General features: G+C 44.2%; 1 protein-coding gene across 3 annotated transcripts in view; it reads right to left on the bottom strand.

The window, feature by feature from the left end:
* The window catches only part of SYNRG (synergin gamma), a 90,469-nt gene that overhangs the window by 45,962 nt on the left and 28,535 nt on the right, over positions 1 to 15,972 (bottom strand). For 2 of the 3 annotated variants that reach the window (XM_081346565.1, XM_081346567.1), the window contains exons 8-12: positions 15,445 to 15,672; positions 13,519 to 13,596; positions 12,154 to 12,350; positions 6,703 to 6,951; positions 3,384 to 3,520 (exon numbers count right to left, since the gene is read on the bottom strand). In XM_081346565.1, coding sequence (XP_081202691.1) covers positions 3,384 to 3,520; positions 6,703 to 6,951; positions 12,154 to 12,350; positions 13,519 to 13,596; positions 15,445 to 15,672 — 889 coding nt within the window. The remainder of the gene's footprint in view (positions 1 to 3,383; positions 3,521 to 6,702; positions 6,952 to 12,153; positions 12,351 to 13,518; positions 13,597 to 15,444; positions 15,673 to 15,972) is intronic. The other variant, XM_081346566.1, reaches the window with a different exon arrangement.

The raw sequence follows: 15,972 nt of genomic DNA, 5'->3' as shown, positions 1-15,972 counted from the left end.
GGATTTAGGAGCAGCTACTCTCTGCCTACTCATTTAGAGCGGCATAGTGACCTAGAGGTGGAGCTCTCGCCTCACATTCAGAAGGTGATCCTAGATCAGACATGTCAAACTTGCGACGTCACGTGACGTTGCGCGATGTATCGAAACTTTTTCCCCATTGCCGGCAATGGGGTGGGCGCAGTTTGTTTGTGACGCGTCCGGCCCACGGGCCAACAGTTTCACACCCCTGTCCTAGATAGTGGCATATGTTTCTCTATCTGGGCGCAATGAGTAATTGGCTGCTATGAACTCTTGTGTAGGTGTCAGGAAGGGCATCCAGCTAGTAAATGCTCAAGCTCCGTTCAGTCACCCTGACTCCCCCCCAAAGCAAGGGATTACAGGGTCATTAAAAGAAAAAAAAACCCCTCACTTAAAGAGCCTATTCAGATTAGGTGAGAAATGAAACAACCTGCTCAGACTTAAGAAGCTACAGGTAGTCCTCAACTTACGACCACAACTGTTGCTAAGCAAGATAGTTAACTGAACTTTGCCCCATTTTACAACCTTGCTTGCCACAGCTGTTAAGTGAATCACTGCCACCATTAAGTTAGTGACCCGGCTGTTAAGGGAATCTGGCTTCCCCATTGACTTTGCTTGCCAGAAGGTCGCAAAATGTGATCATGTGACCCCAGGGCCACAGCAAATGTCATAAATATGACTTGTCAAATGTCTGAATTTTGATCATGTGGCCATGGGGATGTTGCAACGGTTGTGTGAAAAATGGTCATAAGTTCCTTTTTTTTTCCAGTGCCACTGTGACTTCAAATGGTCACTAAATGAACTGTTGTAAGTCAAGGACTACCTGTGCTTGGATAAGCAGTGAATTGAACAAAAAAAGAAGTCTAATTGCCATGATTCCATTTGAAGGCATTTAATGGAAATGTGACTCGGTTTGTGTGGAATCTCTAAACTTGTTATTTTATCATGGATCAGACCGTTAATCACTGACCAGGCCTCCATGGAGCGCTCCCAAAGAAAAACCTTTTAAGCAATTAATCTCGCTAAACAATTACATTAATCCTGAGAAAAAGATTGATTAGAACCAGTTCCAGATGAAACACTTTCTTCCCCAATTCTGACAAACATATCAACTCATTTGATTTAGACTGCCATTCAGATCAACACAGTTATTTTCTATAATGATTACGATCGTGACCATGTTATTGAGGCTTTTAAAAGCATCGGAATCATCAATTTACTAAGCTCAGAGATGAACACTTGACGTTTAGTTAGACAGCAGGAGAACATTTTTCGTTTCCCCCCCCCTTGTTTTTATTTTCTCAGGCCTTTTAAATCCTTTTAGCACCTCCAATGTACCACTGTTATTTTTAAGGCTCCTTTAGATGCTTTTCTTATTCTTATTGTGTGTTGCTGAAATATTTAGCTGCATATTATTTTACTCAGTTCTGTTAGTTACCTTGAGAATAGCAAGTGAGGGAAGGCAGGATAGGAGAGAGATGAAATGAAGTTACAGGTAGTCCTCAAGTTACAACTGTTTTTTTTTGTTTAGTGACCGTTTGAGGTTACAACAATACTGAAAAATGTGACTAATGGCCAGTTGGGGTCCTATTTTGAGGACCGCCTGTGTTCCACACTGAACAGAATTATATCCTATGTCACCTGTCAGTTGAGGAATGGAAAGCATAACTGCTAAGCCTTGCGTTCTGGACTTAGCATAAATCTTTCTGGGAAAGCTTCATGTCTCCTCAATTTAGGCTTAACACTAGTTTAAGATGGATGCATGCAATTTTTGAAGATCCTTTTAATGGCTTATAAGAGGCCGCCTGATTGGAATCGGTGTAAACTGAGTTGTTCCTACCACAGCAATTGGTGTAAACTGGCAGCTTTTTTGAGTTGTTTCCTACCACCACCAAACATTCACGGAAACATAGAAAAAGAATCCTGGCTACATGTTCGCTAGTGTAGCTTTGAACCAAGAGGAAAAATAGAATACTGAGTGAGGATTGGAAAACCTCCATGGTATGCAGAAAAACGAAACCCTAAAAAGATTATAAAAGATTTACACACACCCACACATAGACCCTGGGAACAAGCCGCCCAGAGTCACTGAGAGTGTGTTGGGTGGCCATATAAACGTTCTTAAATAAATAATAATAATAACCTATTTATGTAATAATAATAATAATAATAATAATAATAATAATAATAATAACAACAACAACAACAACAACAACAACAATAATAATAATAATAATAATAATAATAATAATAATAATAATAATAATAAAGTTGGAAGGGACCTTGGAGGTCATCTAGTCCAACCCCCTGCTCAGGCAGGAAACCTTATACCATTTCAGGCAAATGGCTGTCCAGTCTCTTCTTAAAAACTTCCAGTGTTGGAGCATTCACCACTTCTGGAGGCAGGTTGTTCCACTGGTTAATTGTTCTAACTGTCAGGAAGTTTCTCCTTAGTTCTAGGTTGCTTCTCTCCTTGACTAGTTTCCATCCGTTGCTTCTTGTCCTGCTTTCAGGTGCTTTGGAGAATAGCTTGACTCCCTCTTAGCAGCAAATGCTAAATTGGTTGTACATGAGTCATATGCTGCACACTTAGGGGTTACTGAGTGTTGAAAGCGTAATGGAAAAAAACCCCAAAAGTAAACTTGAAATGAGGAAACAGATCCCCAGGAAAAATGCAGACTCACTCTGCACTGCAATATTTTGCTTAGGGTGACACTTGTCCATGGAATGGAATGGAATCTTTGAGAATAGAACAGAACAGAACAGAATAGAGTGGAGTAGAATCTTTACTGAGAATATAGAATAGAATAGAATAGAATAGAATAGAATAGAATAGAATAGAATAGAATAGAATAGAATAGAATAGAATAGAATAGAATAGAATAGAATAGAATAGAATAGAATAGAATGAGTTGGAAGGGACCTTGGAGGTCATCTAGTCCAACCCCCTGCTCAGGCAGGAAACCCTATACCATTTCAGACAAATGGCTGTCCAGTCTCTTCTTAAAAACTTCCAGTGTTGGAGCATTCACAGCTTCTGGAGGCAGGTTGTTCCACTGATTAACTGTTCTAACTATCAGGAATAACAGTCAGTCCAAAACTGACTGCTACCATCCTTCTGATTAGCTGAGAATACTGCACACGGCATAAGAGCAACTGAACACAGTAACCTGGTCCAGTGTTTCTCAGTCTCAGCAACTTTAGGATGTGTGTCATGCTGACTGGGGATTCTGGGAATTCAAGTCCACACATCCTAAAGTTGCTGAGGCTGAGAAATCCTGGCCTGGTCTGTATCTTCTTGTCTTTATACTAAAAAAATGCTATGCAAAAACAAATAATGATATGAGAGTGACAAATCCCTGTACCTGCTCCGCTGCTGTGCTGCTAACATTTTGTTGGATCCAGACACTTCCCCTTGAAAATCCGTAAAAGTATCATCCAGTCCCCCTGACTTGGACGCTTCCTGGAATTCTTGGAAGTCATCATCGTCTGTTTTGGGGACCTAGATTTGGAGGAGACAGAAGAGGTCTTTTTTTTTAAAGGAGAACAACCTTATTCCTTCCCCTATCCTTACCACTTTCTATAGAGGGACAGTGTCGTATCATACTGTGTTACTGCCTGGTTTGGAAGCATCACTGCTTCAGACAGGAAGGAGGTGCAGAAAGTGGTGAGGATGGCAGATAATATTATTGGCAGTTCCCTCCCTCCCATCCAGGACATAACGTATAAGAGATGCTTGAGCAGGGTCCGTAGGATTCTCTGGGACGCTACACATCCTCTTCACGACCTGTTTTCCTTCTTCCCTTCTGGGAGGAGGGGGCTTCATGGTACCCGAAGCAGAACATCCAGATTCAGTCACAGTTTCGTTCCGTATCAATATCAACTTTGTGAACTCTCAAGCGTCTTCTTTTCACTATGTATTCAAGACGGACAGTGATTAATATGTATATGTATTTATATGTAAGGGTGCAGGTATCTACATATGTTTATATGTGTTATGTACGTGTACACTTTTGAGACCGTGCAACAGAATTTCATTTTTATGTGTGCCAATTTGTCCACAGTAAAAAAATGACAAAAGTCATCCATCCATCTAATATTTTTCTTTCTTTCCTTCCTTCCTTCCTTTCTTTCCTTTCTTTCTCTATCATCTTATATCTATCATCTGTCTGTCGGTCTGTCCGTTCATCCATCCATCCATCTTATCATCTATCTCTAGTTATATTTATCTATCTATATCTTTCTATCTATATCTATTATGCATCATCTATCTATCTATATCTATTTATATATCTTTCTATCTATCTCTATCATCAATCTCTAGTTTATCTATATCTATCTATCTTTCTATCTATATCTATTTATATCTATTCTATCATTTATCTATTTATCTATCTATATCTATCTATATCTTATCTTATCTTATCTTATCTTATCTTATCTTATCTTATCTTATCTTATCTTATCTTATCTTATCCTATCCTATCTATCTATCATCTATCTATCATCTATCTATCTATCTATCTATCTATCTATCTATCTATCTATCTATCTATCTATCTATCTATCTATCTATCATCTATCTATCTATCTTATTCTTTTATTTACACTTTCTGTAGTAATGACTATTTTATTGGCCATGATTTGTGCTACCTTGCTTCAGTATAAATATACAAGTAGTCCTCAACTTACAACCCTTTAGTGACCGTTTGAAGTTAAAACAACACTGGAAAAAATAACTTATGATCGTTCTTCACACTTATGACCATTGCAGCACCCCCAGGGTCATGTAATCAAAATTTGGGTGCTTGGCAACCAACATGTATTTACGATGGTTGCAGCATCCTGGGGTCATGTGATCACCATGTGTAAATTTCCCAGCGGGCTTCTGACAAGCAGTCAATTGGGGAAGCTGGATTCATTTAATGACCACGTGGTTCACTTAACAACTGCAATGATTCACTTAACACCTGTCGCAAAAAAGGGGCAAAACTCACTTAACCGCTCTTATTTATTTATTTATTTGTTTTAATTCCATTTATATCCCGCCCTTCTCCGAAGACTCAGGGCGGCTTACAAGCTTAGCAGTAGCCTTCATTCTATGTATATGCCTGCCTATTAGGGCTTTCACACACACACCCCAAGCGGCATTATTACAAAGTCAGCTTAATTGCCCCCAACAATCTGGGTCCTCATTTTACCTACCTCGGAAGGATGGAAGGCTGAGTCAACCTTGAGCCTGGTGGGACGCGAACCTGCACTAATTGCAGGCAGCTGGTGTTACTTAAGGAGGCATTAGCCCACTGCTCCACCAAGGCTCAGCTTAGCAACTGAAATTTTGGGCTCAATTGTGGTCATAAGTTGAGGACTACCTGTGCAATAAAACAATATGAAGTGTGAATATTAAGTGTGAAGTAATGAAACACCTGCAAGAAAACAGCTAAGCTCAGAGAGCAACAAGGATCCTACAATTCAACCCTGAGCTACAAATATTCTTTTCTATTGGTACAATGTGAAGTACCCAGAAATTTTGCAGTGAATGATTAAAAAGTTTAAAATCAAAAGTTATATATCGTGATAGGTAAAAATAAATTACACAAAACAAAGTTGAAAATCCCATCTCTGGTTGTTTCCTGCTTCAGCTATGATGAGGACTCTAGAGTCAAGCTCAACAACTACACAGGCTTATGTGATCCAGTTTTCCCTGGAGTTTCAATTCGTTCTGTAGGAGCAGAAGATCTGAAAGAAAGATCTCAGATGTTGCTGGATACTAACTTTCATCATCCCTGACCTTTGGCCATGCTGTCTTGAGGCTGATGGGCACTGGAGCCCTAACATGGGGAGGATCATGACCTCTGCTCTCATTTAGGCTCTTACAGACCAAAACAACACTCAATTGAGCAACTTTTTCCAATTGACAAGAGGTGCCTTTCATTTCTCCCAAATAAAACTTGAAAGCTCTGTAGTTTATATATATAGGAAAAAAATTATTTTCATTTTTAGTTCACGAATCTATATGACTGATAAACTCCTCCACTGTCATATTCTGCACGAGTCTGTCTCTCCCTTTCTTTTAATCAGTTGCTCCAGAGTAATTGGTCTAGACCGGGGTGGGTAAGTATAGCAACTTTACGAACTGTGGACTTCAACTCCCAGAATTCTATGGGAAGCATACAAAATAATGCAAACATAATAATAAATAACTATATCTGAATTGGTATCATAAGCATAGCTGGCTCAGGAATTCTAGGAGTTGAAGTCCACAGGTCATAAAGTTGCCATATAGCATAACAGAGTTGGAAGGGACCTTGGAGGTCTTCTAGTCCAACCCCCTACTCAAGCAGGAAACCCTATACCATTTCAGACGAATGGTTGCCCAATCCCTTCTTAAAAACTTCCAGTGATGGAGCTCCCACAACTTCTGGAGGCAAGTCGGTCCACTGGTTAATTGTTTTCACTTTCAGGAAATTTCTCCTTAGTTCTAGGTTGCTTTTCTCCTTGATTAGTTTCCATCTGTTGCTTCCTGTCCTTCCTTCAGGTGCTTTGACCACGCCCTGGTCTAGGTAATATTTTCAGACAGATGCTTGAATTCCATGGCTGAAAGTAAAAAGCTAAAAGAACAAGCTGTTTTAAACCACGAGTAAGGATACCCTATGACAGGGAATACTGTATGTCAGCACTAACCTGGTTTGTAGGGAAAGGTTGGATGAAACTGTTGGAAGCCTGTGTGGTGGCTGCACCCACTGGTGCCGCCATGTTGATCCCCACCAATGTTGGTCCTATACTCAGAGGCATGGAAACTGGTGGCCCAGGAGGCATCAAAGGCTGTTGGCTCACTGTGACAGGGATGGCCATCTGAAGCCCACTTAAGGAAGGGATGGGGGCAGAAGGAAACTGATTTAAACCTTCAGGGCTCATGGCTGGAACTCCTCTCTGTATGAAGGGGAAAAAAAACCAGAAAACAGAGTGTCCACACAGCCGAGTCAGTTAAAGCATTTGCACACCATGTAAAACTTAACTGGTGATAATTTTACTTTTGGTTGAATGTGTTGTGTAAAGCATCTTGGCTAGTTTATTGCAGCATGCTGTGAAACCCAGAAAATGAATTACAAGTAGTCCTCGACTTACGACTGGTTGTTTGGCCACTGTTCAAAGTTATGGTGGAACCTTAGAATCCAGACGTCACACACCCCCCGGTCACGTGACCACATTTTGCCTGCTCAGCAACTGTCCTGCATTAATGGCTGTTTGCTGTGGATCACATGACCACAATTTACATTTCTGCTAGAAATCGGTGTGTACTTTCGGGTTCTGGCAAAACCTGCTCCATAGCGAACAACAGCTTTGCTTAACAACTGCGGTGGTTGTTTAACAACCAAGGTGTTTGCTTAGCAGCTGCTGCAAAAACAGTTGTAAAATTGGGTCAGGTCACATGATATTCCGCTTTAACAACCAGCACGATTTCTCACCATAATTGCCAGGCACAATTACGATTGTAAGTCAAGGACTGCCTGTAATGCAGTAAAAACTATTTACTTGTTTATTACATTGTTATGTCATCCATTTCCCCTATAAGGTGACTCTGGATGGGCTTATGAGTTATAAAATAAGTAAAAAAATAATAATTAAAGTCAGGGGTCTTCAAACTTGGCAACTTTAAGACTTGTGGATTTCAACTCCTCAGGGCTGGCTGAGGAATTCTGGGAGTTGAAGTCCACAAGTCTTAAAGTTGCCAAATTTGAAGACCTCTGGATTATAATGAAAAAACTACAGTATACCAAAAGCAGGATCAAAAGATGGATAGGATGGGGATTATTATTATTATTATTATTAATTTTATTTGTATACCGCCCTTCTCCCGAAGGACTCAGGGCGGTGAACAGGGCAATACATATTAAAAAAACAAGATACAAAAATTAAAAACGATTAAACAAATGCCCATGAATAAGTTAAAAGACATTAAAATAGATTAAAACAGATTTAATAAAACCCAACCCCATCCCATCAGGCCAGGCCAGCTTGTTCGAAAAGGTAGGTTTTGAGATCGCGCCGGAAGGAGCAGAGGTCAGGCGCCATCCGGAGCTCGACTGGAAGATGGTTCCATAAATCCGGCGCGCCCACAGAGAACGCCCTCCCCCTGGGGGCCACCAGTCGACATTCTTTGACCGGTGGCACCCTGAGGAGGCCCTCTCTGTGGGAGCGTACTGGGCGGAGGGAAGTTGACGCCGGCCGCAGGTGCTCCCCAAGGTATTCCGGACCCATGCCATGTAGGGCTTTGTAGGTCATTACCAACACCTTGAATCTCACCCGGAAGACAACTGGAAGCCAATGCAGCTCGCGGAGCAGAGGTGTAACATGGGAGTGTTGGGAAACTCCCAACACAACTCTCGCGGCTGCATTCTGTACCAGTTGGAGCCTCCGAGTGGTCTTCAAGGGTAGCCCCATGTAGAGAGCATTGCAGTAGTCCAGACGAGAGGTCACAAGGGCGTGAGTGACCGTACGTAAGGCATCCCGGTCTAGATAGGGCCGCAACTGGTGCACCAGGCGAACCTGGGCGAAGGCCCCCCTAGTCACAGCTACTATATGGTCTTCTAGAGAAAGCTGTGAATCTAGGAGGACTCCCAAGTTGCGAGCCCTATCTACGGGGGGTAATAACTCACCCCCCATAGAGATGGGATATCCTGAATATCCCGAGATGCCGGTACGCACAGCCACTCGGTCTTGTCAGGGTTGAGTCGAAGCCTGTTCCTCCCCATCCAGACCCAAACCGCCTCCAGGCAGCGGGACATCACGTCGAGGGCATCACTGGGGTGGTTTGGGGTCGAAATGAAAAGCTGGGTATCATCAGCATACTGATGATACCCAACTCCAAAACCACGAATGATCTCACCCAGCGGTTTCATATAGATGTTGAACAGGAGAGGCGAGAGGACCGACCCCTGAGGGACTCCACAAGCGAGAGGCCTCGAGGTCGACCTCTGCCCCCCTGCCATCACCGACTGCGAGCGTCCCAGAAGATAGGAGGAGAACCACTGAAGGACCGTGCCTCCCACTCCCAATCCCCTGAGACGCCGCAGCAAGATACCATGGTCGATGGTATCGAAAGCCGCTGAGAGGTCTAATAGGACTAGGACAGAGGAATATCCCCTGTCCCGAGCCCTCCAGAGATCATTCACCAGAGCGACCAATGCCGTCTCCGTGCTGTACCCGGGCTTGAAACCCGATTGGTACGGGTCTAGATAATCCGCTTCATCCAGAACCAGAGGGAGCTGATGCGCCACCACACTCTCAACAACCTTCGCAAGAAAGCGAAGGTTGGAGACCGGACGAAAGTTATTTAACACAGCTGGGTCCAGGGCAGGCTTCTTGAGGAGAGGTCTCACCACCGTCTCCTTCAGGGCGGCAGGAAAACTACCCTCACTCAAAGAGGCAGATATAACCGCCTGGAACCAGCCTCGTGTCCCATCCCAGGCTGCATAAACCAGCCAGGAAGGGCACGGGTCCAATAAACATGTGGTGGAGCTCAGCCTCCCCATAATCCTGAGGTCTTCTTACCAAGTCAGCCAACTCCAATGGTGAGCACCTCCATTAAAGCCCCGAGCCAACCAGCAAAATCAAGTTTTGATACCCTTCTGAAAGGCTTAAAGCTACCTGCATCCCGCGGACGGGGCTTTGCTTGTTTGTGCGGACCGGTTGCTGGCAGGCCGTGGCCCAGTACTGGTCCACGAACCGGGGGTTGGTGACCCCTGGCCTAAAGGGTGGGAGCAGTTTTCACATCCAGTGGTAGAGTGGAGGCTCTTGTTCCTGTTTTTGCCCACTAGTGGGTTTCACTCACAAAATGATTTAAATTACTTCCCATGACTTGTGCTTCCTTCCCCCTGCACCCCGGGAAAAACAAGTTACAGTTATACTGATGGTTGCTACCTCTGCAAATTTATGTACCCTTGCTCTAATTTTAGGATATTACACCCCCCTGATTCATAAGCAAAAAAAAAAAATCTGATATGAGACTTTAACACAAGTGTTGAATAAGGGCCTTGACGGAGGACGCCGTTTTTCTCTCCCTAGAATGAGATTTTTTTGCTATGTAGCTGTAGTTGTCCGGGTTATTTTTATTATTTTTATGTTGCTGTTTTCGCTTTTGGATGCTATTTTAAAAATGACAGACTTAGGCGGCATCTATATCTGTGTAGATGGTGCAGTGGTTAGAATGCAATACTGCAGGCTACTTCTGCTTGACTCCGGGCTGCCAGCAGTTTGGCAGTTCAAGTCTCACCGGCTCAAGTTTGACTCAGCCTTCTATCCTTCCAAGGTCCGTAAAATGAGGACTCAGACTGTTGGGGGCCATAGGCTGACTCTGTAAGCCGCTTAAAGAGGGCTGTGAAGCACTGTGAAGCGGTATAGAAGTCTGAGTGCTATTGCTATCTGTGGATACTGATATCTATGTGAGGCAGTGGTGACCACTTTATTTTTATTTTATTTTATTTTTATTTTTATTACATTTATATACCGCCCTTTCCCTGAGGACTCAGGGCGGTTTACAGGGAATTAAAAAATCCAACATACAAAAGTTAAAAACCAGATTAAAAATATTAAATTGACCCTGTACTCTTAAAAACCCCAATTAAAAATTTCTCCTCAGCCTGGGCCCGAGAGCTCAAAGAGCCAGGTCTTCAGGCCCCGGCAGAATGATCGGAGGTCGGGGGCAGTCCTCAGCTCCACCGGCAGCTGGTTCCAGAGGGCAGGCGCTCCCACTGAGAAGGCCCTATCCCTGGGTGTCACCCGCCGGCAATCTCTCACCGGCGGAACCCTGAGCAGACCCTCCCTGTGGGAGCGCACTGGGCGAAGGGCGTTTGATGCCGGCAGCAGGTGTTCCCTCAAATAACCCGGACCCAGGCCATGTAGGGCTTTATAGGTAATAACCAGCACTTTATAGGTAATAACCAGCACTTTAAAGCCCTTCGTGGCATGGGTCCAGGTCACTTGAGGGACCATCTCACCCCACCGGGATTGGCCCGTCCTACTCAGAGAAGGCATGCTGTGGGTCCCGTCAACCCTGTTGCTCCTAACCCTCTGGAACATCTTGCCCCCTCCCTGATGTGAGACTGACCCCAACTTCCTTATCCTTTCATAGGAGCCTAACAATCTGGCTCTGCCTCCTCTGCTGGCATGAGTGTGACAGGCCGATCCCAATGGGGTGAGACGGTCCCTCAAGTAACCTGGACCCAGGCCACGAAGGGCTGTGCCAGGTGCCCCAATGGCGGGGGGAACAGCACAGTGGAGGTGGCTGATTGGGTAACAACAGATGGGATCCGAAGCAGTCCCTTTTTTGCCGAAACGAGTTGGACAGGCTAGTCCCATTAAGGTGAGATGGCTCCTCGGATTACACGCGTTTTATGTCTCTATTACCCTTTCATGTTCCACAGGGAAATTCTGACAATCTTAACTAATCTTAACGCTAGGAGTACAGAGAGTCCTCAGCTTAGGTCCACAATTGAGCCCGAAATTTCTGTTGCCAAGTGAGACACTTGTTCAGTGAATTTTGCCCCATTTTACAACCTTTCTTGCCAGAGTTGTTAAGTGAATCACTGGGGCTATTAAAGTTAGTAACCCGGTTGTTAAGTGAATCTGGCTTCCCCATTGACTTTGTTTGTCAGAAGGTCGCAAAAGGGGATCCCATGACCCTGGGAGACTGCAACTGTCATAAATATGAGTCAGTTGCCAAGCCGTCTGAATTTTGTCATGCAGCCACGGGGATGCTGCAAGGGTTGCAAGGGTGGAAAACAATCATACCTCACCTTTTTCAGTGTCGTTATAACTTCAAACAGTCACTAAATGAACTGTTGTAAGTCGAGAAGTATCTGTATTTGCAGTAACCCTGTTCCTAGACCAGGGGTAGGCAACCTTGGCTCTTTTATGACTCGTGGACTTCAACTCCCAGAATTCCTGAGCCAGCCACGCTGAGGAGAAAGGGAGAGGTTTCCATGCTGAGCCATGCTGACTCAGGAATTCTGGGAGTTGAAGTCCATGAGTCATAAAAGAGCCAAGGTTGCCTACCCCTATCCTAGACTGACAAGTCATAAGGAGTCCTCTCCTGCCCCCCCCGCCCGTTTTATCTTTGATTCTGATTCTTACCTGAGTTAGCGCAATCATAGCCAAAACAGTGTAGAGTTCCTCTTTTATCAGCTTCCCTGGAGTGGTGCGATTGGCTAAGGCCCAAATTTGTCCAAGGGTTTCTCTGGGAAGCCCAGAGGACATCAGAATTGGATAGAGTTTGCCGGTATCTATCCCGGATGGTGTCATGGTGGTTTCAAGAATCTTCTTATAAAGATCTGTGAAGGAAAGAATTGGTCCAAGAGATTAAATACTGAAAAATTCAAGCAAATTTCAAAAGGCTGTGCCTTTTCTGCCCACAAACATTAACTTGAGTTTATTTATTTAATTTATATCCCACCTTTATTATTTTAATAAAGGCGAAGAGTATGTCTAGTGCTCCTTCTGCCTCTTATTTTCCCCACGACAACCCTGGGAGGCGAGTTGGGCTGAGAAAGAGTGGGAGCACCAGCCCTTTGGAACCAGCTTCCCCTTGAGCTTCGGATGGCCCCAGACCTCCGGTCCTTTCGCCGCGACCTCAAAACTTTTCTCTTCCATCAGGCTGACCTGGATTGATGATGGGTTTTTAAATATGTTTTAATTTTTAACTGTAGTTAATTTATTTTGGGGCTATTTAATTCGTTTTTTAATTTTTGTATTGTTGTTTTTTATTGTTGTAAGCCGCTCTGAGTCCTTTGGGAGATAGGGCGGCATATAAGTCCCAAAAATAAATAAATAAATAAATAAATAAATAAATAAATAAATAAATAAATAAATAAATAAATAAATAAATAAATAAATAAATAAATGTCACTCGGCTGGCTTTCACTGCTAAGGCAGGGCTTACGATTATGCCTTAACCCGTACACCAGCGGCCCCCCAACCTTGGGCACCAGGGACCGGTTTTTTGGAGAGAGGTTTTTCCATGGACTGGAGCGGGAAGTGGTTTCGTGTGCTGCCTGCATCCCATGGATGGGGCTTTGCTTGTTTGCGCGCCCTGGTTTCTGGCATGCCGTGGACCGGTACTCCTAGTAACTGCCTGGATAAGACCCTGCAATTTTCTTGGCAAGGTTTTTCGTGAGTAGTTTGCCACTGTCTTCTTCCTAGGGCTGAGAGAAAGTGACTGGCCTAAGGCCACCCAGCTGGCTTTGAGCCTAAGACGGGACTAGAACTCACAGCTCCCTGGTTTGTACCCTGGTGCCTTAACCACTTTGGCTTTTTTTAAAAAAAAATCCTTCTAAATAACAACCTAGACAACAGGATCCAAATTAAAAGTCAATGTTGCCTGATCAAAATTTAACACGGTACTCTGTCAATCATGTAAAGCACAAGAAGAAAAAGAGCTGATAACAACATGACAATGAAATTATATATAATGTTCATCGTCATCATTTTATTAACCATTACCTGGAACTAAATTATCATTGTAAATCCATGGAGGCATTATTTGCTGAATTGGATCTTGTGAAGGAAAAACTCCAGCACCTAAGGACACACACACACAGAGACACAAAAAGACAGATAGTTAGAAAATAGCTAAAACAAATGACTCATTTGGGACACTTCTATCAGAGTAGCTCAAAGAAAGGAATCAGCTCTCCAAAGATAGCTCAAGAAATAAAAAGTGATTGGTTCAAGAAAAACAAGCAGGTGTTTTTGCATTCAAATCAGAGCTCTGGAGCAAAGGGCCACAGCTGTAACTTTCTGCAAAACACTCTTGGGGAGATGAACCACCACCTCAAAAAGCAAGCACAAAAATCCATTTAGCAGTTTAAGTACCCAAAATAAGTAGAAATACCCCTGCTGATGCTTTTGTAAATGTGCTTAAATAGGATTAGAAACTGAGCTACACTTAGGTTAACAGCTTACGCGTGACCAAAGAAAACAGGAGGGCACCAAATGGCACAAACTTTGCAGGTGTTAATGCTGACGTACGGTATAGGTGTGGGTGAAAAGGTCATCAGAATGGAGATAGGATGAGCAACTTGCAAAACTGTGGTACGCCCTCCACTCTGGTAAGACGGGCCATCGTACAAATATGATGAAAATAAAAAGATGCAAATGGGTGATCGTTCAGCAGGTGGTTAAGCCTGCTGCTCAACTGCTGCTAAGGCTAACCAGCAGCATCAAGCTCCTATCTGTTCTTAAGGTAAAGGTAAAGGTTCCCCCACACATGCGTGCTAGTCGTTTCCGACTCTAGGGGCCGGTGCTCATCTCCGTTTCAAAGCCGAAGAGCCAGCGCTTGTCCGAGGACGTCTCCGTGGTCATGTGGCCGGCATGACTAGACGCCAAAGGCGCACGGAACGCTGTTACCTTCCCACCGGAGTGGTCCCTATTTTTCTACTTGCATTTTTACGTGTTTTCGAACTGCTAGGTTGGCAGAAGCTGGGATGAGTAACAGGCGCTCACTCTGTTACGTGGCACTTGGGATTCGACCCGCCAAACTGCCGACCTTCTGATCGACAGGCTCAGCGTCCTAACCCACTGAGCTACCGCGTCCCATCTGTTCTTAGGTTTTCCTTTTTAATCTTAAAACTGAGCAGTCCTTTAAGCAGAAGAAGTTGGCAACTTTAGATTATAGGAAGGAAGGAAGGAAGGAAGGAAGGAAGGAAGGAAGGAAGGAAGGAAGGAAGGAAGGAAGGAAGGAAGGAAGGAAGGAAGGAAGGAAGGAAGTTTTTATGCACCACTGGAGAGACTAATCCCAGTTAGTAGCATTAGGAATCAGGGGTAGGCAACCTTGGCTCTTTTATGACTCGTGGACTTCATCTCCCAGAATTCCTGAGCCAGCCATGCCTACCCCTGCAGTAGGTGACCTTTCCAGCTTGGGTGTCTCGTCACTTCTATGCATAAGGTACATACTACAAGATGAAGCCTTCACTTTTCTCAACTATAACACCTACTCCCTTCAAGCCTGCATCACTGTTAGGCCATCTCCACCAAACTGGCACCCACAAGAAGTTAGAGGGTTGGAATTCTGGGAGTCGTAGTCCTAGCACGTCTGTAAAGTGGCAAGTTGGAGAAAGTTGCTTAGAGGAAATGAGGGCCAATTCTCCTTGGGCAAGTGAATGACAGCGAGGAGGAGGAGGAGGAGGAGGAGGAGGAGGAGGAGGAGGAGGAGGAGGAGAATGTTTGGCTTGGAAAAGAGAACAGGCTCAAAACTCATGCAAAAAGCTGGTTAAGAACCAATACTGTATTACGTGGTAAGTCAGGATAAAAGATGCTTCATTGTTATTATACAAGCAGGGATTCAGAGCAAAATTACCCAGCATTCACCTTAAGGGGTTAGAACAGTGAAGCAGCATCCATCTGGCTGAAAACAACAGATTTGCTCACCGCACTCTTGAACTGGCAGCTTTTGGTCTGAAGCCTTGTTTGCCTCTGGACTAGGGGGTCCCTTGGGATGTGCCCCTAGGGACTCCCTGCCACTGGCTGCTAACTGGGGACCAGGGCTGTTTACAGCTGAAGCGGCAGCATTGGGCTCAACCTCAGGCGCCTTATGTTTGATTTGCCCAAATTCACTCAACCCGCAAGTTGCCAAGGGCTTGTCTTCTAAGTAACGGCCTGGAGTGAATAAAAGGAGGAATTAGACGCACTTGCTAAATTGCACTTCAGTCCAGAGCTTTATCCCATTCTTCAATCCCACAGGCAAAAGGGGGAAAACACAAACGCACCCAACAGCCCTAGAAATAAGGAACTGGTGTGTGGCTCAAGGAACAATTCTCGAAGAGGCCGATTGTTACTGCGTCACACCAGTCCTTATTTGTAGGGCTTCTTTCAGATTCTGCATGGCAAGAGATTCTACCAATACAGAGAGAGAGTCCTTGACTTAGGACACTAATGGAGCTTGCCCGTCCTGAACTT

The sequence above is a fragment of the Vipera berus genome, assembly GCF_964194415.1.
Source record: "Vipera berus genome assembly, chromosome: 1".
Lineage (NCBI taxonomy): Eukaryota > Metazoa > Chordata > Lepidosauria > Squamata > Viperidae > Vipera > Vipera berus.
This window is presented reverse-complemented; position numbering and strand designations above follow the sequence as displayed.